Raw genomic sequence first — 25,124 nt, 5'->3', positions numbered from 1 at the left:
ATCAGAGAGATCACATGATAACTGTCTTTCTCTGACTGACTTATTTCACTCAGCATAATACCCTCTAGTTCCATCCACATTGCTGCAAATGGCAAGATTTTTTGATGGCTGCATAATATTCCATTGTGTATATATACCATATCTTCTTTAACCACTCATCTGTTGATGGATATCTAGATTCTTTCTATAGTTTGGCTGTTGTGGACATTGCTGCTATAAACATTTGGGTGCATGTGCCCCTTCAGATCACTACGTTTGTATCTTTAGGGTAAATACCCTGTAGTGTGATTACTGGGTCGTAGGGTAACTCTGTTTTGAACTTTCTGAGAACCTCCATACTATCTTCCAGAGTGGCTGAGTGGCTACACCAGCTTTAGGAGGAATATTATAAAGGAATTTTTAGCAGATGCTGGTATATACCAAAGTAACTGATAATGACAAATAAGTCAAGCAGAGAGAGTCAATTATCATATGGTTTCACTTATTTGTGGAGCATAACAAATATCATGGAGGACAAGGGGTGTTAGAGAGGAGAAGGGAGTTGGGGTAAATTGGAAGGGGAGGTGAATCATGAGAGACTATGGACTCTGAAAAACAATCTGAGGGGTTTGAAGTGGCGGGGGGGTGGGAGGTTGGGGTACCAGGTGGTGGGTATTATAGAGGGCATGGATTGCATGGAGCACTGGGTGTGATGAAAAAATAATGAACACAGTTTTTCTGAAAATAAATAAATTGAAAAAATTTTAAAAAATTAAAATTAAAATTAAATATTTATCACCTGCTCTCCTGCAATCTTGCCATCCCTCGCCCAAGCCAGTGCCTGGAGACAATGGAAGGCCACCAGGTACCTGCATGTCAGTGGCTAGGTCCCTGGGCTGACACTATGGTGATGTTAAGGGCTAGTTCTTCCTCCAGTTTTGGTCCTGCTCTAAGTGACTGCCTGATTCTTTTTCTTTTTTTTGAGAATTTTTGAGGGTGCTGTGGGAACCTAACCACATCAAATAAATATGTGTTGAACTATTCATTTCTAGAGGCAGTGGTGGAATTCAGGTCACAAGGACAGAAAAAAAAAAGAGGTATTGCTGTGATGCACATTTTTAAAGTTTTGCTTTCTCTTCAGCTGGAAGGGCACGTCTGACATTTGCCCCTTCTCCACGAGTGGCTCATGGGGGAGCTTAGTAAGAAGCCAACGTGTGAGGAAGTGGACAGCTGCCATAAAGAGCAGAGAGCTGGGAAAAGCTACGGACGATGAATTAGGTCTCCTTTCTCCACTAGGTTTGCTTCTCTGGGTGTTCATTTCACAGATGCCCTCTGATCCCTGGATTCATGGAAGGCAAAGCTCACGGCCGAGTGCTAACGCGGTGTCCACATCGGGTTCTCCAGCTCTAACGGCACCGGCTGACAGTGACCATCCTGCCCACGCCACCTTCTCCAGGTGCACAAAACCTGAGCCGACAACTCAGAAGATGCCCCTTCAAGGTCCGACTACCAGTGAGCCTGCTGCTTCACCTCGGTGAGACTCAGTTTTGTCATCTACAAACGGGGTTGATACCGACTGCATCCAAGTTCACACAGCTGCTATGGGATCGAGGGACGTAAAGGAGGCAGCCATTACGAAACCTCTGTGTGGTACTGGCAAGCAGGGGGAGCAGCAGGGACAAGAGAGGTGCTCAGGAAGCATCTGCGGCCAGACGGAGGCAAGTCTGAGCTCCTAACCCCTCTGCTTTCTTCCCTAAGGGCATAACCTGATTCTAGTTCAGAAAACCAAGAGTCTGGCCTCTGAAGGCCACCTCCTCTCCCTTCCTCCTTCAGCTGACACAGGATCTTCTAAAGCCCCCCCAGGCCCTGTCCCCAAAGTGTTAGTTGACTGCTTCAACACTGAGGACACTTTCTGGTTAAAATCACAACACAAGGGGGGCTGACCTGCTCCCAGGTGAAGCGCACAGAGGACGGGACCACCACCAGGAGCGGCCACTCCTTCCGGTAAAAGGCTGCGATACAGATGGCTTGGATGGTCTTCCCCAGGCCCATGTCATCAGCCAGCAGCAGGCGGCCTCTCTTCGCTATGGCAAAACTGAAAGCAGACGAGGGAAGGACAGGGGCATGGCGCATCCGTCAGGGGTTAACCCGCCATCATGCCACCACGTAAAGCAATACCACTTGGTGTGGGCCACTGCAGTCCGCAGCACGGGCCCTGCTCCCCGGGAAAGGGCAGACAGAAGCCAGCAGGGGCCAGCATGACAGTAAAAAAATATTCAAGAGTCCAAATAGGAACAACGTGGAATAGCAGTCAAAAGGTAGAGAGAGGCTCTAGAGGCAAATGGGTCAAGCAAGCCAAGGGAGGGAGCTTCTGCCCTCAGCCCAGTGCAGGCAAGACCTGGGGGAGTGAGAGAGGAGATTCGGAAGCAGCCCCTAAACAGGGGCCAGGAGGGATGGCCTTGTTCACATGAGAGGTATGCCTAGAAAGGAAAGTGGCATCAAAAGCAGACTTTCTCAAGGTCAGAGAGGGCATTTATGCACAGAGGCAAAGGGAAGGAGCTGGCAAAGACAGAGGGCGCTGCAGAAGAGAGGTGGAGGGAAGGACAGCACCAGGGTGTCCGCCTACCAGAGAGCACCAGCCTCAGCAGCTTCTCCTCCACCAGCAGCTGCTGGGGCCCCTCAGCCCTCCAGCATGACAACTCTTGCTGACGCTTTGTGAAGAAGGGCACCTTCTTCCACTCTCTGGGAGCCTGAGTGGCCTGGGGGGCATCCCAGCTCCACCGCTTCACAGCTGGGTGCCTTCCCGCAGGTTACCTCAGCTCCTGGTGCCTCAGTGCCTCAGCCATGCGATGGGAATAAAAGGGCCTGCCCCAGAGACCGTGGTCAGGGTTTAACGGAGTTCATGTTTAGGACACCGATTACAGGGCCTGGCACCATCGTACATGCTGGGAAGTGTTTCTCTTCTAACTACTACCCCACAGAAAGAAAAACAATCAAGATGAAGGCTAAAAAGGACTTGCTTGACTCACGGATGAATCAGTGAAAAGGGAAAAGATCCCAAGTGCCAGATGTCTGGTCTCCTGCTCCAAACACCGGCACCTCTTCCATCTCAATTTCTCAAAAACTGATCATTCGCCCAGAAACCCAAGAATAAGCCAGTTGATGAGGCCTTTTTCTTTCCTCCTCACACCACCAAGGCAGCAAGTGTAGCCCCTTCTGATCAGCAGAAGCACGGCTGACAGGAGCTGCAGGGGCCTCTCTGAGCTGTCCGCCCTCCGAAAGCCAGCGCCCGCTCAGCAGAGGCAGCAAAATGAGCAGCGTGTCTGCGGGGGGCGGGAGCCGCCTCCTAGGCTCGGCGGATGACATCCATCACGTCACAGCACTGCTCTGACCCCCAGCGACCACGATGGCCCACCAGGGCAGGTAGCAGCCCCTCTGCACCGCCGGCTGTGACCACCACATGACTTCAGTGGCAAGGAAGTGAGCTCAGAGTGGGGCCACCTCGCCTCTCAGACAGGCCCAGCCTCTTCTCGGCACATGTGCTTTGGTTAAATCTTCTCGGCTATCTCCAGGATTGATTTGCCACACAGATGGGGGATCCATTTTTTACCTCACTTCAAGCTGAACACTTCCGACAGGGCAGTTGGAGGACCACAGGGGCTGTGCTCATCATTACTTAACGTGGTTTTCAGCTCCAGTTCCACTCCTGGAAGCTCAGTGACTCTGGGCACATGACTGTCATGCTGGGTCTCACCTCACTCATTTGCTCAAAGGGACGTTTTAGACGTTACAGGAACCTGATCTAGATCTTAGAGACTTTACTACATAAATTTAAGGGTGTTTTCCTTGTAGCTCTTACAAGACCAATTTGGAACTGCCAGACCTTGTTCTTTAACACCCAAATCTTGGTCTTTAAAGGATGACAGTTAATATCTGGATTTAACTGGAAGTTTCGAAGAAAGGCTGTAAGTACCACAAGGGAAAAGACGGAAGTGCTGGCCGGGCTCTGGTTCAAGCTCACATCAGGCCTGGGGGCTCCACACAGAGCCTCTTGGCGGTGACGGCTTAACTGGCAAGGCAGCATGTACCACACGGGCCCAGGATCTCTAATGGGGCCCAGAGGAGCTTGGGCACCAGAGACAGAGGCTGCCCATGGCTGGGGGTGGGCAACCTCTCAAGCAAGATGAAGTTGTGCAAAGCGAGTTATCTGAGATAGATGGAATTGGGAGGGAAACCCAGGGAAAGGGTGTGAACAGAGCTGGGACCACGGGAATGCAGGTGTGACTGCCCAAACCTCAGAACAAAACCCCAAGACAGTGGTCAAGCTTTTACCAAAACCTCATGAGCAGGCTGCCTGTGGGCAGGCTGTCTTTGTTCACCAGGTCCACAAGGACTTACTTTCCTTATCCTGGCTTACATCCCCAGCCACACTGCTGAATGACAGATGAAGCTCTTACCATCTCTTTCCTCTCCTTGGCCTCCAGTGTTTTCACTAGAAGGCAAATTCAAACCTGTCATTTGGCTTCTCCCAAGAAGCTCTGGAAAACAGGACAGGTCACGATGTGGGCCTATCTTCTTTTCTGTCTATAATAAGAACACCCTTTCTTTTGGAAAACCAACACCTTCCACTCTCAGTCCAAGTAACTTGGGGACTGGGGCCCTACCAGCTGGCTCCAGGGATGGGTCTGTCATCCAATCTCACCAGTAAGACTCCCCAGTCCCCAGGCCACAGTGACTGGTCCTGGCATGGGCACCAGATTCCAGGCCCTTCAGTGTCGGGCCATCAGGAAAGAGAGCTTCCACTGGGTTGCTGTGCCCTAGCCGCCACACCTGAGGAGCACCTGGCTGAGAACAAAGCAAACAGAGGAGAGAGCCAAACTGAGAGTGGGACAGAGAGTTCTGATGAGATCTCTGGAGACCCTTGGTTTTCTACTACGCACACTGAAAAATCTCTTTTCTTGAACCCGTTTTGAGTTGGGTTTCTGCACACCTGCGATCTAGAGTCCTGATTAACTCATGGAATTTGAAATCAATGGTTGTAATCAGGCTTTGCTTACAGCACACCTGGTTGCGCAGTGCCTAGATGCTTCCAGATGTGCACGCAAGATGAGTGTTCTTAAAAGAGGGAGGAGCATCTGAACCCAGTTTGTGTGAGTCACAAAGTCCAGGAGAGAGGAAGACCCAAGAACCTACTTGACTCCCGCTCTCTGGAAGGGCAGCAGATTGGACACGAGCTTGGGGTCCACTCCAGAAAGGTCTGCTTCGGGGATGGGTTCTGTGAGGCAGGGAGACGTCTTCTCTAGCTGCGATGCGAATGCCAGGGTGAGTGTCTTGGGCAGAGGGTCCAGCTGAACTTGCGGAAGGCAGCGCACGCTCTGGACTAGGAAGGAGAACAGAGGTGTGTGACTTGGAGGTTAAGGACCATGAGAGCGAAGGACCGTGAAGGGGCTCTGAGATAGAGCTCAGTGACTGGAATTCTGCCGTGTGTCACCTTCTCAAAACTGTAACTGGAGAGAACACCGAGGGCTGACAGTCATATCCTGAGCAAGTACATACGCCTAGAGGCCTAAAGCTCCCTCTCTACTCCTAGTTCCTGCAAATAAGAGGGCAATCATGAATGCCAGACTGATTCCTTACACTACACGGATGCTGGGAAGAATTGCAAAATGTTTCTGTGACTGATTCTTCTTTGACCTAAAGTAACTTAAAAGAAATTATCTTAGTATTCCCATTCAAATAAGTAAGGTCCCACATTCTTAAAAATCAGTCCCTGAAGACCCATAAAAAAAGGGCAAGGTATAGAATGAATAAATCTTGTCTTGCTTCCATTCTCTTCATGTTTTCTTTGGGTCCTGATGTTTCAGAACATGAGAACTCGACGTTACCTGCAGCTAACAGGCAAGGAAGTGCGCTGTGCCCTGTTCAGAGCAGCTGTTAGGTGTTTCCAACAAAGATCAGGAGGATAGGAGGGCTATTTACAGACAACTGTAGCAATGCCAAAGCCCACCGCGTGATAAAAATACAAGTGGCCTTGCGCCCTGGTGACCCTTTCCCTAAGAGAATGCAGATCTCCCCTTGAGAGAGGGGAGTTTGAGCAGTGACGTCAGCGGTGAAGCAGCTGGCAAGTCCCTTGGTCTGCAGGTAACCTGACAGCACCCCACCCGCCCTCGAAAGCAGGTGTTGGCAAGCTAAGACCTGTGGGCCAAACTGGCCCACTGCCTGCTTTTGTAAACAAAGTGTGACGGGAACACGGCCATGACGATTTGCTTATGGAACATCTATGGCTGCGGGCTTGCCGCAGTGGCTGACTTGAGCACATAGGAGACCACAGAGCCTACAAAGCCTCAAGTCTTTATTATCTTCACAGAAATAACTCACCAAGCTCTGCTAAGCTCAGAGTCTCAACTATTACTGGGAGTGATCATTACTCTCACTCTTTAATTAAAGCTTGTATTTAGGGGTTTTTACCTCCCTTCCAAGTGAGTGGTTCCAGAGTGGTTCCAGTGGTTCCTCTGGAGAGGGGGGGAACTCTCTCCTTCCAGTTGGACCCATTACCTCAAGGGAAAAATTACTTGGGATCTTCATGAAATGAAAGCAAATTAATTTCAATGATTTTGCTTTTTGAAGGAATTTAGCCTCATCTGATTTTAAAATTAAGAAAGGAACAAAAAAAGCCCCTTTATTTAATAGAGAAACAGAGAAAGAATAAACCAGAGATACAAATAAAACAGATAATTCTGGGGGGAGGAAAGAGGTAAGTTAAAAATTAAAGATGACAGGCCTAGACATCCCTAGTGGTAGAATTACTCCCCATCGACTACAGCCCACTGTCTTATGGGTGGTGGCTTTCGAGATATCCTTCCCTTTTACCACTGTCCTTTGGAAAATCTACCTGGGAGAGTAACTACTGTCTGCAGATCTTCGACTCTCTTCATCCTTTACCTTTAAGTGGGAACCCTGGGAGTCACTGTCATCCTCCAAGGGGCTGTTTCCAGGAACTTGGTAAAAGGAACCAAATAAGAAACTGGGTATATTTCACTCTTCTCCAATATTATTCAAAACTCTACGGTTGTTGGTTCTGTACTCCATACAGTTATGTGTTTTCCTAATTATGTTGTAATATGCTATACGTATATATATATGTAATATACATAAATATGTAATATGCTCACAACATATTCAAGTTCTCTGCCATACCATCAGCTGGCTACCACAGCAAATACTGATCTGAACATGGAGGGCCGGGCCATCTACCACTACCTTAAGTCTCTCTGTATTCTCAATATATTTAAATCCACTTCCATTTTTCGCTAAATGTATATACCAGCTATTTCTGGAAATGCTTTGGGTGAACAAAATCATCACGGTAAGAAATTAGGTGAGGCTGGTGGCTTTCATATAAAAAAGACTTCCCATACTGATGGAGAAATACATTTTATGCCTCCGAATTCAATTTGAACATGCTGACTTCTGCACACTTCGGGAGACCGAGCACCGCATGTGCTTTCAGAAACCATTTTCATTTTAATCCTGCTGATCACCAGCACTCACACACCTGATGGAAGCTTAGAAAAGGCCTGACGATCCGGCTGGTGCGAAATGTGGAGCTCGGCGAGCATTATGTTCTTCCAGCCGTTCAGGAGGAAAAAGCAACCTCCGCTCTGTCTCCCGCCAGCTCCTGCCTCCCGAACCCTGTGCTGCCAGTTCAGCCGCGCGGCTGTGTTTCTGAGACCGCCCCCCAGCTCACGGATGTCCTTTCCAGGTGCTGGAAGATGACAGGAGTGTGCTGTCTGGCTTCATGAGTCATCTAGAAATCGTTTCTGTGAAACAGCTCTTTGGCAGAATGCTAGGGAGCCACACAGCAGAGAGATGCTCATGTTTTCAAATAGCAGCTGACAAGACCAGACCAGTGAGGGGGATGCAGAACCCTTCTGGACTGTGACAGCCCAGGGAAAACAAAAGGCCATTTGCCAATCTCACTGTGGGCAAATGGCCTCAAGTCGGTGAGAAAAGAGGGAGGAGGGAAACTCTTAGATTTGCCTTAGATATACCTTGCTGATATAAAATAAGCCATTCATATGCTCAGGGGGTCTTATTGTCATTTCTTAATGAGTTTCAGATGCACACACTCACTAGCTCAGGGTCAGGAACAAGACCCAGGGTGAGGGGAGGGTCGTGGGGCCCCCAAGGTTTACGGTCTGTGAGCAGTGGTATCGGGACTAGGCTGGGTCACTGGGCAGTGCCTCATATCCTCAGCCTCTTGTTCCCAGGTCTGGCTTCTATGTTTCCAAATGGGTCACATTACAAAGTCAAGATCACCCGTGTGGCCTGATCTCCATCATGGACTTTATTGTGACCCTGCAACGCTCCTGGAAGGGAAAACAACAGGCTTCTCTCTCTGAGTTCAAGCTTTTCACACTCTACGAAGTGGAAAGAATCCATCTTCTTTTCTATAAAATACTATATTGACAGGCCAACACGTAAAACAGCAATCTGAGCCCTAATTCTAGAACTCCTAACTCCAGACCCCTAGAGTCCTTAATATAAAAGGCAAAATTTTGTGTGTGGCCATTATGTGCATATTTCTGGGTGAAGAATCCATCATTTCCCCTCAGACCTTCCAAAGTCTATGGCCCACACAAGATGTGGACCCATCATTATATAACGTCATGTGAGTCGCAAGCCATGGTTTTTCGTTACAATCCTCTGCTAACACTGTCCATATCCTGCTTCACATGTTGGTCCACAAAAGTCAGTCTTTATGGCTCACATATTTATATGTCTTTCTGTGGTTGAAAAACAAGGGGTCAAGAAGAAAACACTCAGGCCCACTGCTCATCAATAATTCAGGTCTGGCCAACCAGTTCGCTGCAAATCACAAGTTCCAAACAGCAGGGCCACGGGTTCTCGGCGCGTCAGGCATCGTCTCTGCCGCCGCTAGCCTTTGCTGATACTAAATAAGGATCTCATTGCATTCAAACTGAACCCTGAGTCTGCAGCAAGTCTCTCTGCAAGGACTCAAAGGCACTTCCCTTATACTGAATTTCTGTCCGTAGGGCAGATACAGATTGGAGACCCCTTCTTTCACGGGAAGGACGAGGGAACCCAGAATGTTCAATCATCTGCCCGGTTTCACCTTGTAAATCACACGAGGAGACCGAGGGAAGAAACCCAGCTCTTCCCTCTTGCTGACAGCCCTGGCCTGCTGGGCAAGATGGGCAACGACCTGGAGCTCCTCGGCTGGAGCTTGGGTCTCCGGGCCTGACTGGGACCAGCACTACCTGGGAGGCCCAACGAGTCCTCAGGGGTCCAAGCAGGAGGAACATAAGTTGTGCCAGTTGCGAACCCATTGTGGGCATGTGACAGCTTGGTAGATGGGTGACAGATGGGTGTTCCGGGACAGGCAGAGCTGTGCCCACGTTCCCCTCTCTCAGGCACACTAGAATTTACTGCCCCGCCCGTGCAGAGCACAGAGACGAACGGTGTGCCCCAACTGGCTTCTGCTTCCTGTACTGACACCCGTACACACACCCCTTCCTTGGTCAGTCTCCAAGTGCTCATTAAATGCGTGTGCACCCAGGCCTATTCCAAAGCCCATAACCACGCAGACTCTCTGACCCTCCCTGGTCATCTGGTTCTAAAGTAAACCGAGAGCCTGTTCTTAGGGGCAATCTACAGTGGCTCCTATCTACACTAGCAAACTGAGTTCATGTCTGATGCCCAAAGTCCCCAACTAATACTTGTCTCACGGGCCTTAGGAATTTGATGCATACAGCCACACTCTTGATGGAAGAGGGGGTCCTGCGTCTGTGGGCGGCTGGAAAGCCACCCTCTCAGCTGCCTGGAAACATCTTCCCCCTCACTTGTCCTGCACACGAGCATGTGAAATTACCAAAGGCGGGAAGTCAGGGCCGGGGGGGGGGGGCGGTCTTCCTCTAAAATACGTTAAACTTAAGGCAGATGATGAAAGCTTAACACAGCATGATATAAAAAAAGCAAGGTAGGCAACTCACTTAGTTTGTTGTGCTCTTCCAAGAGAAAGTTCCACTTCCTGGTCTTGACATCTGCAATGACAGGAAAAAAGCAAGTGTGACACCCTGTACCCTCCTGATGCGTCATTCATTCCCCGGTTCTAGAAATCTCCAGTAAGCTCGGCCGCTGTGGCTAGTCCTGGGCCTGGCACTGGGGATACAGAAACAGAGAGTACCTGCCCTCAAGGCTGCCACAGAATTCGGGGAGAAAAGACAAGCAGACACCCCAACAATACTGTGCTGTTAAGGGAGTGACAGAGGGTCCTACGGGGACCTACAGGGATCCGTGACCAGGGATGGCCCGGAAAGTCAGAAATGCCCTCCATTTCCAAGATGGGGGTAATAATAGTAGCTTACACTTATTCAGTGCTTACTTTAAGCTAGGCATAGTGCCAAGAGACTCACAGGTGCCATTCCTCTGCTCCTCATGACCCCAAGAGCTGGGCACCATTATTAGCTTCAATTTACACAGAAACAAGCAGCACATTGTCAGAGAGGACAAACAGACAACATTCAAATCTCAGCTCTGCCATTTCCTAGCTGTGTGACCTTGGGCAAATTATGTACCTTCTCTGGGCCTCAGTGCCCACACCTCAAAAATCAGGACGTTAGAGCCCCTGCCTCAAAATGTTTATGATGGGGGTGCCTGGGTGGCTCAGTGGGTTAAGCCTCTGCCTTCGGTTCAGGTCATGATCTCAGGGTCCTGGGATCAAGCCCCGAATTGGGCTCTCTGCTCAGCAGGGAGCCTGCTTTCTCCTCTCTCTCTGTCAGCTTTTCTGCCTGCTTGTGATGTCTCTCTCTGTGTCAAATAAGTAAAATCTTAAAAAAAAAATGTTTATGATGGGGCACCTGGGTGGCTCAGTAGGTTAAGATTCTCTCTCTCCCTCTACACCTCCCCTTCAAAAAAATAAATAATTAACACGCTTATGAACATGTATCTGGTAAACAGTGAGCCCTCAAAAGCAAGCTGGCCATTATAAATTATTATTGTTGTTATTAGTAGGAAACCCTCTGCTGATGCGTATCATGTAGCACACACTACATCCGATACTGACCAAGACAGGCAAGCATCTCAGTCCCCAGCACCGGCTAAGTTCTTCTAGAGTTTTCTTATTGATCTACCTCCTGAGAAAATCATGACAGCTTCCACCAGATAAAGGCCTTCTGGCCCGAAGACATTGAGTCTTCTCTGCATGACCACTGAGAGGACAGGTGGTGAAGGACCAAGCAGCACAAACACAGCGAGTTGGTGTCAGGGAAAAAAGCAAGGTAGCCGGGATATAATCTGACAGATCGAAGGCACACAGATGACTCCTGACGTGGGAACTGCATGGGAGGCTCCTCCTGACAACAGCCCGATCCTGACCCGGGGCAGAAGAGCAAACGGGAAAGTCTTTAAAGAGTAGCTATGGCCAAAAAAAAAAAAAAAAAAATCCAGTCACGGTTTCTGCATATCTCAGTTGGGGGGGACTAGAGGTAGATATTTTAGTCATTCACATTCCCAGCAGAGCAGGCCACATCAGGAGTGTGACTTCAAAGGTCCCACTTGGAGAATGCACACAGGCCATCTGCACTGGCCTGTAAGGGCGACCGACCCCACACTGAAGCCAAAATCCCAAGGGAGCAGGGGAGGCAGAGAATGCTGGCTCTCGTGCGTGTGGCCCGTCTCATGACTCAGGCCAGGCCCCGGCCCCTCTCCCTTAAATCCTATCAGCAGGCTGCCCTTGGGAGTTAACACAAATGTAATAGCAGGCATCGCCCTCCTCCTGAAAGAGCCCCAACCCGGAGGACAGCTCACAGAGCAAGTAATTCTAGAGAGCTGCCCCCCCGACACCGCCTGAACACAGGTCTCCGAAACAGGAGGTGTTAAGGGTCTGCTTCCTATTTACCTAAGGAAAAGACTAAAACCACCTCAAGGATGGAAGATCAGTGAGCCATACAAGCCACGTGGTTTTGTAGTGACGCGGCCCAAGATGCGGAGACCCAGCAGCTCCAAATCCCAAAACAACTTCAGATCCTGATTCTGACCGGGCACTTTCTAAAGAGCCACACAAAAAATAAAGCAGAACTGCTCTGCTTGGGCCAGTGGTGTTCGATTCTGGCCACGCAAATGAATTCAGTCAGCATCTCTGGGTGGGTACCAGGCACCAGCAATCGCGCTGGGAGTGGGTCTCGGCAATCTGCTTTAACAAGCCCCCCAGGCAGTTTGAATGCATGCTCAAATCTGACAACCATGGACTCAGTCTACTCAAGGGCATTTATTTTTATGGCATATGCCTGTGTTTCAAGCTCTCTTAAGGGACAACAGTCATTTCCGAACATTCAAACAGAGAGAGAAATAACCTGCCCAGAGATCACAGACCATCATGTAGCCTAGGAATAAGGCAAGAGCCAATTACTTGCCGTAATTTCTGGACTCCATCTGCTTAAACAGTGCGATTAGGTCTTCGGAGTAGCCGATGTCTGCCTCGAAGCGGACCCGGGAGATGAGCACGCATTGCCCTTTGACAAAGGCCAGCGAGGGAGCTAAAGGCAGGCAGGTCTGGGCTACCCCAGAAGTGGAGGGTGACTCCCTGTTGTCCTCGGCCGCTTCCAAAGGCTGCAGGGTGACCGTGGGGAGGCTCTGGGCTGCTTTCACTGCAGAAGAAAAGGAGAGATGTGACAAGGTGGCTGACTTCCACACAGGGAGGGAAGAAACACAGTTCGATCAGGAAGGCCTGCAAGTGAGCTTTCGCTGGGGCATCAGGACGTCCAGTCTTTACTGAATGTAATGTCTGCTCCCCAAGTGTTCAAGTTACAAAACCTGCAACTCAGAAATGACAGGAGAAGGAGGGGCTCACCAAGATGTGCAAACTCAATGGGTAATTGATGCTGCTGGGTCAGAGAAGCTACTGAAGCCAAAGGCCCGGGAATCAGTCCCCAAACCCAACCCCCAGGTCACCGCTGCTCTTGCTTGGAGAGTCAGGGAAAGAGACACAGAACCATCAGCCCATAAATGCAGTTTGAGCCCGATTCTATCTGTTATGGGTTGCACTGTCAGATTAGTCAATTTGATGAGGTAAAACTAAACTGTCTAAACCAACAAAGAAATGGGAATTGAAATGCAAAACTACCAAATCGAGACTTCTGCAAGAAATCTGAGGAGAGCCAGCACTTGAGAAAATACTAAGACCACAAAATGCAAGAAGACCGAGATGTCATGAACTCAGAAGAGAGGGGCAAATGAGCAACAAACACCTGGAAAAATGTTCAGCTTCACAAATAATCAGAGAAATAAAAAGTCATTTTTATTCATCAAATGTGCAAGATTAAAAAACAACAACCACCACCAGTTCTCTGCATTGCTACCTGGGAATAAAACCTTTAAAGACAATTTGGTAATCTGGAACAAGAGTCCTAAACAGTGATCATAATGATTCCATTTCCAGGAATCTGCCCAAACTAACAACTGAAAATACAGAGATCTATGGAGAAAGTTACTCCTTGAAACTTTAATCCTACGCAAACCGGGAGCAAAGGTAAGTGAAGCAAAAAGGAAATGATTGAAGGCATTTATGACATATTTATACCATGGAATGTTATACAACCATTAATTTTTTTAGCAAAAAGTTACAAAAATACAAAAACCAATATTAGTTCAACAGTATGAAATCATTTTCTTGGGGCTCAAAGTATCTGATAGGGGATACCTGTATTGCCATTGCTTGGAATTAGCCATTAAAAATGCTTCTGCTGGAACACTAGTAAAAACAGTAAGATAAAAAGTAAAAAACAGCAAGATAAAAATCATATCATGTAGATAAAGTGTGTATATTATAACACAGAGAACAAAGGCTGGAAGGAGACAATCAAATAATAATAGTGGTTAACTGAGTAAGGAAATTATGGGGGAGTAGTTGTTGTTCTTTGCAAGACGATATACTTTCCACATGTTCTACAATGTATGTACAGGAGGGTTAAAAAGGCAAAATCCACAGGTATGCCGAAAGCAAAATGACAGAAAGACTGACAGTCTTTACACATTACACTGATTACACGGATAAAAAGGATAACCTACTAGGAAGGCACACAATAAACCTATCTGAAAATTAAACAAGGACAGAGGGGAGCTACCTTTGTGCTGATCACAGACCAACACAGTGTTGTGGAATCCCCATGTTGTACACCTGCAGCAAATGTAACACCGTGTGTCAGCTATACTTCAACAGAGGGGAAAAAAGAACAGGGATAAATGCAGAACCCACAACCATCGCACCAGTGTTTAAGGGACATCTCGGTAGACAGCAAGTCAAGTGTGTGAAATGCTGATAAGGACACAAATGAGCTAACTAATTCATAATCAGTAACATTCATCTGAAAGCTATACAGAGAATTCTGTGCCCAATAACCGGTTTTTAAAAAAGATGTAGGGCATTATGAAAAGCAGCCATGCCACAAGGAAAACCAAAATCAACCTGTAAAACCAGAAGTTATCCAAGTCCCCATGCAATGTGAGTACAGGAGTAGAAAGACGATAATACAAACAAAAACCACGGTGGTGGAAATCACTGGTTTAAAATGAGCAAAAATGAGAAACGCAGGTGTTGAAACCTGCAGTCTTAATCGGGAGTATAGGCCCTCCCCCTCCCAGCACCTAACACAGGGATTAAAATAACAGTAAGGGAGTGTCACCCCCCTCCCCCGCAAAAGGTCACTAGCAACTACCAAGCAAGGGACACCACCCGATGCCACACATTTAAAGCAGTGGATGCCACGGAGAGACACAGGGAATTGTGCAGGGGGCTGCCCCTCCCCTGCCCCCAGAAGCTGTGCTGGCGACTCCAGAGACTCCCACCCAAGGCCCCACACCTGCAAAGAAGTGACCTCCCGGTCCTGCATCTTCACCTCTCCCCTGTCTGAACTGGGTGGGGAAAGAGAGAGGAGTGAAATGGCTGCGGGAGGAGAGGCGGAAAACGGGAGGCCCGAACACGCAGGGCTGACGTGTTGGCAGAGGAAGAGGCTCCAGGCTCCAAGGGCTGACGGAAACCTTCGTTTACGAGTCAACAAAATCTGGGAAGATGGAGGGGTGCCCCTCGAGAGCTCCGACGGCTGACTGCACTGGGTTAAAGGGGCCCACTGGCGCCTGCCCGGGCAACCCCTTCTCCCTACCGTGCAGGTGAGCTGACCGTGCAGAGGGCTGTGAGGACGTGGCTGTCCACTGAGCAGTCCTGTCAGAGTGATCATGGCTGGAGCCAGGAGCCCCGTGGGAATGTGCGCTCAGAGGTCAGGCTGTCTGGGTCTGTATCCCAGGTGTATGCCTCACTAGCTGTGTGACCCCATTTTAGCTACCTACCCTTTCCGGGCCTCCGTTTCCCCATCTGTAAAACGGGTGTTGTGAGAGGTAGAAGGGTTAGTGTATAAGGCCATGCCTCATTTTACTGCTCTGTGCCGTGTCGCGTGTCGCAGATCTTTACCCGCTGAAGGTCCGTGGCGACCCTGCACGGAGCAGGGCTATTGGCACCATCTGCCCGAAAGCATTTGCTCCCTTCCTGTCTTTATGTCACATTTTAGTAATTCTTGCGGTCTTTCAAACTCTTGCATTATTATTCCATTTGCTATGGTGATCTGGGATGAGTGATTACAACTTGCCAAAGGCTCAGGTGATGGTTGTAACATTTGAGCAACCAATTTCTAAATTAAGGTTTGTACACTGTTTTTTCAGACATAATGCTACTGCACACTTCACAGACTACAGTATAATGTAAACGTAACTTTTATATGCACTGGGAAACCAAAAGTCATCTGAGTCACTCTGCTATGCTATCTGCTTTGTTGTGGGGGTCTATAAACAAACCCACCATGTCTCCGAGGTATGCCTGTATGAGGGGCTTAGAACAACCCAGCAGAGTGGCTCCAGTAAGTCCTGGCTTTGGTTAATACAGTGACCTTCACCCAGGGAGTTGCCTCAGTAGGCTGGCCGTGAGTGAGAAGGGCACTGGGGTAGTGCACTAAACGCCATCTAAACCATAAGCCAGACCACATCTGCTGCTCTAGGGGCCGCCCAATACCAGGATTTCCCTGCATGCAGGGCAAGGACGTGCCTACTTACTTAGGGCACCATAGTCGGTCATGCTGAAGTTCCACGTCTTGGTGGCAGGATCTGAAATGAAACAGAAGTACTTAGTTGCCCATAATGGGGTTGATGACTGTCATTCTGAGTTGTACTGAGCCATTCAGTAAAAGCTGGTTTAATGAATGAATGAGTGCTCGGTTCGAAAAACAGTCAATGGAGAGCCACTACGGTTGTACAGATTCCCTGTGGGGGACAAAGAGCAAATACAAATAAGGACGGGGCTATTAACTCCACATAGTGCAACGCATCAGGCCCTGGAACCTTATGGCCTCGCCTAACGGGGCAGAGGACAGAGGTGGGACCAGAATCCAAGTTCTCTGGGACCCAGTGTAGCCAGGCACACCGAACAAAGAGCAGGCCCTCTGGGCTGTTGTAGAGATAGCACAGCCTGGCTCTGCCCTTCCAATAGGAACCAACTCAAGCGTCTTATTTCACCTTACTGAGCCAGCCCTATTGCCTTGGAAATGGAATTAACATTTACTCTCAAAAAACTGTTGTTATGCTTAAGTGCTACAACACAAACAAAGCACAAAGCACGGGGGGGGGGGGGGGGGGGGGGGGGGGGGGGGGGGGGGGGGGGGGGACTGGCCTCCCAGTAAATATTCATCCCTTCTCCATATGGCCATGCGGCAGCCCCCAAGTTTGGCAGCTGTTGGAAGGAACGTCTATTACAAAAGGAAACATGAGCTAAAACAAAAATTTCAACAACTGGACGGACAGAATGTGCCAATGCACTCTCTTCATATTTATGAGAAACTGTTAGATTAAAAGAGACTCTAAAAATAGAAAAAAGAAAAAAAACAAAAACCATGTGAAGAACAAGACGGAAGCCTCATTACCGTAACTTCTGCTGGGGAGACGCTTAAAAACTGTGATGAGCTCGGCATTGTACCCGATCTTCACCTGGAAGCGATCGCCACTTCTTATGCACCTTCCCTCCTGGGAGCTTCCTGCTTTGTGGTGTGAGGCCCCCAATTTCTGTGGGTGCCTTCCTTCTGTCCCAGGTGTCACACTCCCTGAACCACAGTTGGTGTCAGAAATGTTCTGCCCCGAGGTGGAGGGCCTCACTGCCTTGGCCTCTACTCCAGGATCCGTGGGTGGCTGTCCAAAGAAAGAAGCTAGTGTCTTCTGGAAACTCTTGGCTTTGGACAAAGGCTCCTGAGTTGTGTTAGCAACGGGTGTGGATTTGATCTCCTGTGAAGCTGGAGGATGACCTTTACCTAATGGACCACCCAACATTTGTTGGCTGGGGCCCTCTGGAGGACCTTGTGCAGAGGGAGGAGAGATAGCAGTGTGAGTCATTTGACCTGATGGGCTGTGGCTCGGGCAGGCTGTGGGCACATCTTGCCTCTTCCAGATCCCCTTTGCCTGCTCTGGAGTGCTTAGATGAAAACTATGGGAATTAGGAGGTCTTTGGTCACCATCAGATGAACTGCTGAGATTCTGTTGCCTGAAAATGACACCATGGTTCTCTGGCTTAGAAGGATCCCTGGGGAAGTTTGAGAGAGGGCCCTGCTTGGACTGGGGAGAGTTGGTGGCAATGGAGGAGCCAGAGCCTGCGCTCTGATGCTTTTCTGCTAATAGTTTCTCAGCTCTCCGGGCCAGAGCCTTTTGCCGGTTCTCTTCAATTTTTTTCCTCTGCTCCTCTGTAAGAGGCAGGGACATTTTAACAGGGAAATGCTTATGCAGGGGCGTCAGTCTTTAATCAGAAACTTGGCAGAAGCTGAGAAAGGAAAAACAATATTGAAATAAACATTAAATATATTTATTTTTCATGCTCCTACCTTGATTTTAAAAAGCTTTTCTCTAGGAAATGCACAATTTGCACAATCAAGGGATATGTGAAAGGTTTCTTTTATAACTGAACACAGACACACACATACCGCCCCCCCCAAACACACAGGGACAGTAAGTAGCATATATTAAAACAAAGACCCTGACAAAAAGCAAAGAGCAAGGTGAGATGGAATGCAAAACTAAGCAGGTATTTTAGCTGTAGTATTATTCTCCCCCTCATCCCCCAGCCAATGTGAGTGAGCAGACCCCAAGGAAGTTAGGCAGTGCAACCTCATCTATCAGATGAGAAGGATGACATCTGAAACAGTAATGGATTAGACTGACATAGACCGAAACAACCACATACCATGGTGAGACACTTGCTAACAGACTCCTGCCAAGCTGGAAGAAGGAAAGAAACATTAGCTTCATGTAGACTGCACACTAAATTCACCCTTTTAATTCAATCCTGTTATCATTTCTGGCAAACCAAGCTGCAGGTGGCAGGTGCAAGCCACAAAGCAGTGAGCCTTACTGCCTCCCCTTCAAAATGCACCATTGTGAAGCAACCGTGACTTTTTGGAAAAATGGGAAAAAAAAGTAGTGCATGCTCATTGTGGAAACTCAGATGCCAAAAAAAGATGTACAAAAAAGAGTTAAATTAATCTGTAATCTCACCACCCATCAAGAAGCACTGTTGGTGGTTTAATTTATTCTGTTTTTCCTATTAATATCCAAAGATACATGCCCCATATTTAGGAGATATGAGTATTTATCACAAAAAAGGATCATTATGTACATTATATGTATATTATATATGTGTATATGTATAAATATAAATGTACATTGTATATGTATGTGTGTATATATACACATACATATATATATACACACATACATATACACACACATTGTTTTGTATCCTGATTTTTTTTTCAATTAATTTACTCCGGATATTTCTCTATGAACCATACAATCTTTTACAATATTCTAGAACCAAGGAGCTGGACCCCAATTTCTCTGGCTTGGTTCAGACTGAGCCTCCATCCAACCTACTGCCATGTAATGCTTACAATGATGACATGGGGATGACTCCAGCAGCACTGTTGAGACCGAGAGGGTTCAAAGCTATTCTTGCTGCTGAAGACTCCCTTTGGGAAGAGCTCCAAAACATATGGAGTGTCCATGGTACCTCTCTGGGGTACCTCCAGAGACCTCTCACTTCTTCCAACCACCCATAAGGAAGGATCTGGGAAAGGCTTTGTTCCCGGGGCAGAGCTGAAGCACTTAGGCTCCCTGGGTAACACACTCCTAACTTTCCAACCAGGGCTCCCCTACACCCCCAAACTCCCCAGACCCAAGGCCGAATGCACCGCCTCCAGGAGCCAGGGGAGGTGAGGCCCTGAGGATGAAGAAATCTCACTAGTCAGCCCCAAACCCTAAAGACAGCCCACCACCCAGACTCCCCACCGCCTCCCTTTGCCCGCTGCTCCACCGGATTGGGCGCGCGCGCGCGCCTCGGACAGGCAAGGCCATAAGGGAGCGCCACGCCCCACTCCCACCCCCATTATCTCCACTTGGATTCACCCGTCCCCTTGGCCCACTCCCTCTTCCTGGCTGGCATTTGGTCTCGTCCGCCTTCTCACCCATACAGGCGTGGAACTCGAATCACGTTGCCGGCCACCCCGACCCCAGGAGCGTCTCCAGACCCCTCCCCAGCCAGGTTACCCTTCCGGGTGCGCGGTTAACGGCAGGTATTCCAGCGCCGCCAGCTCGTCCGCCTTACTGCGGCGCCTGGGCCCGGAGGGGGAGGGGCCCGGTCACCGCAGAACTACGCTTCCCAATGAGCAACGCGGCCGCAATTACGCTTCGCAAAGTGGGAGTGACGAGCCGGGAGAGCGGGACCGATGCTGCAAGGTCTTCTGGGAGCTGTAGTTCCGGGCAAGAGCCTGAAGATGATTAGGCAATACTCAACCACGTGAGCGGGGCTCTAGTGATGCAGCCTGGGAATTGTAGTCTTTGTTTCCACAAAGGTTTAGCCAAACACCACATCTTGAAAGCCTGTAAAGTTGAGGTTTCCAAAGCTGGAGTCTCGGGGTCACAGCTGTCCCAAGGGGCATCCCAGACATTGATTTGGTAGCTCTTAACCCACTGAGCCACCCAGGCGCCCGGTTGATTTGGTAGCTCTTAAAAAAAAAAAAAAAAAATCTCCTGGAGCATCAGTTCTAGGTATTGATCACCTCGCCGTTTAAGCCCCACCCGTTGTCCAACTCCTACCTGACCTTCCCGGACGAGGAGCTTTGGCGGCGTCAATCGCCATTTGTTTTCGTCGGTTGTTGTGCTGACCATTTAATGTAAATTTTCTTTTTTAATCCTCACGATGACCTTATGGAACGTGTTCTTAGTATTCCCATTTTATAGGTGGGAAAACTAAGACAACTCTTTGCTAACTTTTTTCAAGGCTCTGCTAGGCTAGCTGTGATTGTGATTCTGAAGTCCCCACTCTTCAGGGGAAATTACTAAACTGACATTGTTAGAATCAGTTTACCCCATTTCTGAACATCAATACCCCTTTTCTCACAATCAACTCAGTTATTACGTATTGGTGGTAAATATAATATTTCTTTATTGTCAGTGTACATGAATGTTGCTATTCAGTTTTCAAACATGGCTCGCTTAAAAACAAAAAGGTAGGTCTCTGTTTAAGGATTTGGAAAAATGGCCAAGACATAATTTTAAGAAAAACACAGTATAACAATGTGTATATATTGAGCTATTCAAAAAAAGGAGGTAAGGGGAGCACCTGGGTGGCTCAGTGGGTTAAGCCACTGCCTTCCGCTCAGGTCATGATCTCAGGGTCCTGGGATGGAGTCCTGCATTGGGCTCTCTGCTCAGCGGGGAGCCTACCCCCCCCCCCCCCCGCCTATTTGTGATCTCTATCTGTCAAATAAATAAATAAAATCTTTAAAAAAAAAAGGAGGGAAGGAAGGGAGGGAGGAAAGGAGGCTCTTTTAACTATAAAAGCAGGTAAACTCATAGAAAAATGTCTGGAAAGGAAACATCAAAACTCACTCTTCTTTTTAACCTATATTTTCCTGAATGATTTGGATTTTCTTATAATACTCATATAGAACTTGTCTGACTTTTGAAACACAAAATCATTTTTGGAACATATAAAAAAATTTTTTTTGAACTTATAAAGACATTGGCCTGTCTTCGCCCACTTGAGTGGCGCTAAGTACTAGAAAGTGGGCCAGTCTCACTCTACCTCTTCTATGGCCACTTAAGCACGGCGACTGTGCCTTCATTTTTTCCTCTGCAAAGTTAAGGTAGAAAACACCACCTCCTTGCCGAATCTTGTGCTGGGGATCAAAACAAGACAAGAGAAATGCTTAGTGAACCGCCAAATCCCAAAACAGATGCCAGATGGATGTTGCTCTTATTCGAGGTAAATCTTCTTGGTCTTTCATTTCTCTACACCCAGCATGAACTTTCTATTATACAGATGAACAGAAACTAATGAACACTTTCCCCTGCCCTTCCAGTCCCCCAACAGAGTCCATTAATTTGCTAAGAAGGTTGGGTGCTATGCTTTTCACCCATGTCTGCCCCTGTTTATATAACAGTGACTTCACTCTATTATGCTCAGTCTTCTCTCCTGGAAAACGACAGATTGCCCTTTGATATCTACTAAGAGGGCATGTGGACCAGGGGAACTCAGATCCCAGATTTTATGGATCTTATCCCTCAAAGTCCCCAGTTCAGTAGGTCTAGCATTGGGAGTTCCGATTACATTTCTTTTCTTTTTTTTTTTTTAATATTTTATTTATTTATTTGACAGACAGAGATCACAAGTAGGCAGAGAGGCAGGCAGAGAGAGAGGAGGAAACAGGCTTCCTGCCGAGCAGAGAGCCCGATGCGGGGCTCGATCCCAGGACCCTGGGATCACGACCTGAGCCGAAAGCAGAGGCTTTAACCCACTGAGCCACCCAGGCGCCCCCCGATTACATTTCTAACTCCTAACTTTCTAAAATCCTAAGAATGGGAAATTAAAATAAGAATTCAGTAAAAAAAGGGGCGCCTGCCTGGCTCAGTGGGTTGAAGCCTCTGCCTTCGGCTCAGGTCATGATCCCAAGGTCCTGGGATCAAGCCCCGCATCATGCTTTCTGCTCTGCGGGGAGCCTGCTTTCCCCCCTCTCTCTCTGCCTGCCTCTCTGCCTACTTGTGATCTCTGTCTGTCCAATAAATAAATAAAATCTTAAAAAAAAAAAGAAAGAAAGAAAAAGAAAAATCATCTTCAGAAAGTGGTATGATCAGGTACCACTTAATATTTACATCTGCTTTGCCAACAGCATTATTTGTTGAGGCCTTACTATAGGCAAGGTCCCCCTCCCCCATAGTTCTAAGGTTTTTAAGCCAACTTAGATTGAAAATTCCCTCCTAGAAGTTTGAAGGCCTGGAGGACAGCACATGAGTCAGGGGACGGAGGGAGAAGAGAGGATAGCTGAGACAGCTGAGCTCTAACTGAATTCACTCTCCTGGGCAGCTGAAGTAGAAAAGTCAAAAAGTGATGCAAGGCCTTCAGGCAAACACTACACAGCTGAAGTTCCCAAACACGGGGCAGCTGGGCAGCGCCAAACTGGAAGCATCGCCTGGTTGCCTTAGAAACGCACGCACATGCGCACAGACACACACACAAAAGGACAATGTAATGAGTATTTTGTAAAGTTAAGTTTTTTAAATGATTTATATAAATACATATAATTACATAATTATACGTAATTTTATAAAATGATTTGAAAGTGTGTGTCAGACTTTTTCATGTTTACCTGGTTTTCTTTAGTAAAGCCATGATGGTTATAAATACTTTTACTTACCAAAATAAAAAGTTGTTTTCCCCTGAAAGAAAATCCTATCATGTTTCGTCTGTGAAATCCAAAAATCTGGCAGACACCATTAAGAGATTCCAAAGATGAGTAAGATCTATTACCATCTCTCCAAAAGTTTACAACATCTGGAGGATAGAAGACAAATAGTTAAAATTGTCAGATTTAGCCAAGGTCCTAAATGTTTGTCTCAAATATTGCATGGGCCTACTTATACTAAAAAAGTATTTGTTGGGGCACCTGGGTGGCTCAGTGGGTTAAAACCTCTGCCTTTGGCTCGGGTCATGATCCCAGGGTCCTGGGATCGAGCCCTGCATCAGGCTTTCTGCTCAATGGGTAGCCTGCTTCCTCCTCCTCCTCTCTCTCTGCCTCTGTCTGCCTCTCCGCCTACTTGTGATCTCTCTCTCTGTGTCAAATAAATAAATAAAATCTTAAAAAATTTTTTTGGTTGTTTATCTGAAATTGAAATTTGACTGGGAGTCTTGTATTTTATCTGACAACCATACGAGCAGTCCACTCATGTTATCAGTCAGGTTTAGCTGAGCTACAGACAGATACACATTGATACACAGATGATTTACAGCAATATTGATACATCAAATTTTAAAGCTAGAAGGGACTAGAGAGCCTATATAGTTTCCTAGGGGAGGAAATAGAGGTCAGATCAGCATTTGTGTGTTGTAAAAATGCACGAGAGAAGTTAGCTTGCATGTCACAGACCAGGCAGACGCCAGCATAGAAAGGAAACCTCGGTCCCAGTGTGGGGCTCTTTCTAGACACTAATTATACAGCTGTTGCATGCTTGCCCTTGCCTGATAGTATGTGTGGGAACCTACAACAGGTTAAGGTCCCTCTCCCTGGAGCTTACATGCTAGTGACATAGGTGGTGGGCTTCCCACTTCCCTCTGTTTCTGACCCCACCCCACCTCAGAGAGCCTGACAGCTCTTTGGGGAGAGACCTTTGACAGCCTCCTCAAGGGCATGTCATCGCTCAAGTTAATTACACCAGATAAAATTCTGGAGCAGATGCAAGACTTTGGTGGATAAGGAGGCTGTTCCCTCCTCCAGTGCTGCCAGTTGGCAAAGGCATTTACATATCCAAAGCACAGAGGAGCAATGTGAAGGTTTATAAGCCAAGAAATTCACCTTCCTTAGCGGTTGTTCCGTTCTGATGGACTTAATTGCTCTGAGTCTGACAGTTCAGTTTTTCTCTCTCGTGGGTCTGCCTTTTCCTAGATCTCCTCTCCCCCAAAACTTGAAATGTATGATGAAGACAGAAACTCCAGGATTATTTCTATGCTGTGCATTCCATATTTTGGTGTGAGTATTCTCCAAGCATCTTAATTTCTCTAACTGTTTGGTCTTGGTGGCTGTGATTACTTCACAAGCTTCTCTCTCAAATCTGGCACATTTTCTGCCTAGGATGGCTTTGTATATCCTTTGCCAAAATCATCCCCCTCAACACCCTCATCCAGTTTTTTTAGACCTGTAAAATTTCACTTTTTCCGCTTCTCCAAAATCCCAAACTCTGCTTTATTTATCCATCCATTCATATATTCATTTAACAACAATTCAAGGACCTACTAGGGGCCACATACAGTGCAAAGGCACTGGGGTTGCAACAGTGAAGAAGAACCTGAATATGTCACCCTTTCTCCATAAAACCTATGCGGACAAGAAAGAAAGAAAAAAAGGGGGTCTGAAGGACCTAAACAGAGGATTCGAGCAGAGACTAAAGAGTGAACCATTTGGTTAGAAAAGGCCTCCTGGGGATGGGGGGGTGCGGCAGGCATTAACCTTGAGACTGAAGGAGAGGAGCAGCTTTGTAGATATTGGAGCAAGGAGGATTCTGAACCAGAGGCAATGGCCAGTACCAGTCCACCCAGACAAGAGAGCTGGGTACGTTTGCAGAGCTAAATGAAGGCCAGTGTGGCTGCGGACAGTGTGAGAGAAGTGGCCTTGAGAGGCGAGTAGGACAGAGAACTTCAGGGTCCTGCAGGCCACACTGAGAAGTTTGGATTTTGCTGGGGTAACAGTAAGGAGACCCAGAAGGATCCATGCTGCAATGGTGTGATCCAATGTGTGTCTTGAGACGATCGCTCCTGCCTCTGAGTGGAGCGTGCCCTGGAGGAAGGCAAGAGTGCCAACAGGAAGGCCTTTTCAGAAGCCATGGCAGGGGTCCAGGGAAGGGATGATGCTGGCCTGGCTGGATGCTCATTTTGGAAAGCTGCCTGGAGGGAGGCTCCAGCACCGTCTCTCCTCCAGGAGCCTGAATGTCTGAGGCCAGAACACACCCACACTCAGGGCTCCATTGCTCACCTCCCACTGGCAGCAAGAGAT

General features: G+C 47.8%; 1 protein-coding gene across 4 annotated transcripts in view; it reads right to left on the bottom strand.

Moving 5' to 3' along the window:
- Positions 1-19,736, bottom strand: part of SMARCAL1 (SWI/SNF related, matrix associated, actin dependent regulator of chromatin, subfamily a like 1) — a 59,730-nt gene extending 39,994 nt beyond the window's left edge. The window contains exons 1-8 of one of the 4 annotated variants that reach the window (XM_004762712.3): positions 19,627-19,736; positions 18,266-18,300; positions 16,962-17,845; positions 16,099-16,149; positions 12,414-12,647; positions 9,993-10,043; positions 5,173-5,359; positions 1,924-2,074 (exon numbers count right to left, since the gene is read on the bottom strand). In XM_004762712.3, coding sequence (XP_004762769.1) covers positions 1,924-2,074; positions 5,173-5,359; positions 9,993-10,043; positions 12,414-12,647; positions 16,099-16,149; positions 16,962-17,787 — 1,500 coding nt within the window. In that variant the 5' untranslated portion in view covers positions 17,788-17,845; positions 18,266-18,300; positions 19,627-19,736. Of the gene's footprint in view, positions 1-1,923; positions 2,075-5,172; positions 5,360-9,992; positions 10,044-12,413; positions 12,648-16,098; positions 16,150-16,961; positions 17,846-18,265; positions 18,301-18,971; positions 19,234-19,485; positions 19,506-19,544 lie in introns of those variants that run through there. The other 3 variants (XM_004762711.3, XM_013061620.2, XM_045078727.1) reach the window with 3 other exon arrangements.
- Positions 19,737-25,124: the final 5,388 nt, after the last annotated feature.

Source organism: Mustela putorius, unplaced genomic scaffold (genome assembly GCF_011764305.1).
Source record: "Mustela putorius furo isolate JIRA1106 unplaced genomic scaffold, ASM1176430v1.1 tig00000275_pilon_pilon_pilon, whole genome shotgun sequence".
NCBI classification, from domain to species: domain Eukaryota; kingdom Metazoa; phylum Chordata; class Mammalia; order Carnivora; family Mustelidae; genus Mustela; species Mustela putorius.
The sequence above is the reverse complement of the archived record's forward strand: the minus strand, read 5'-3'. Positions and strand labels throughout refer to the sequence as shown.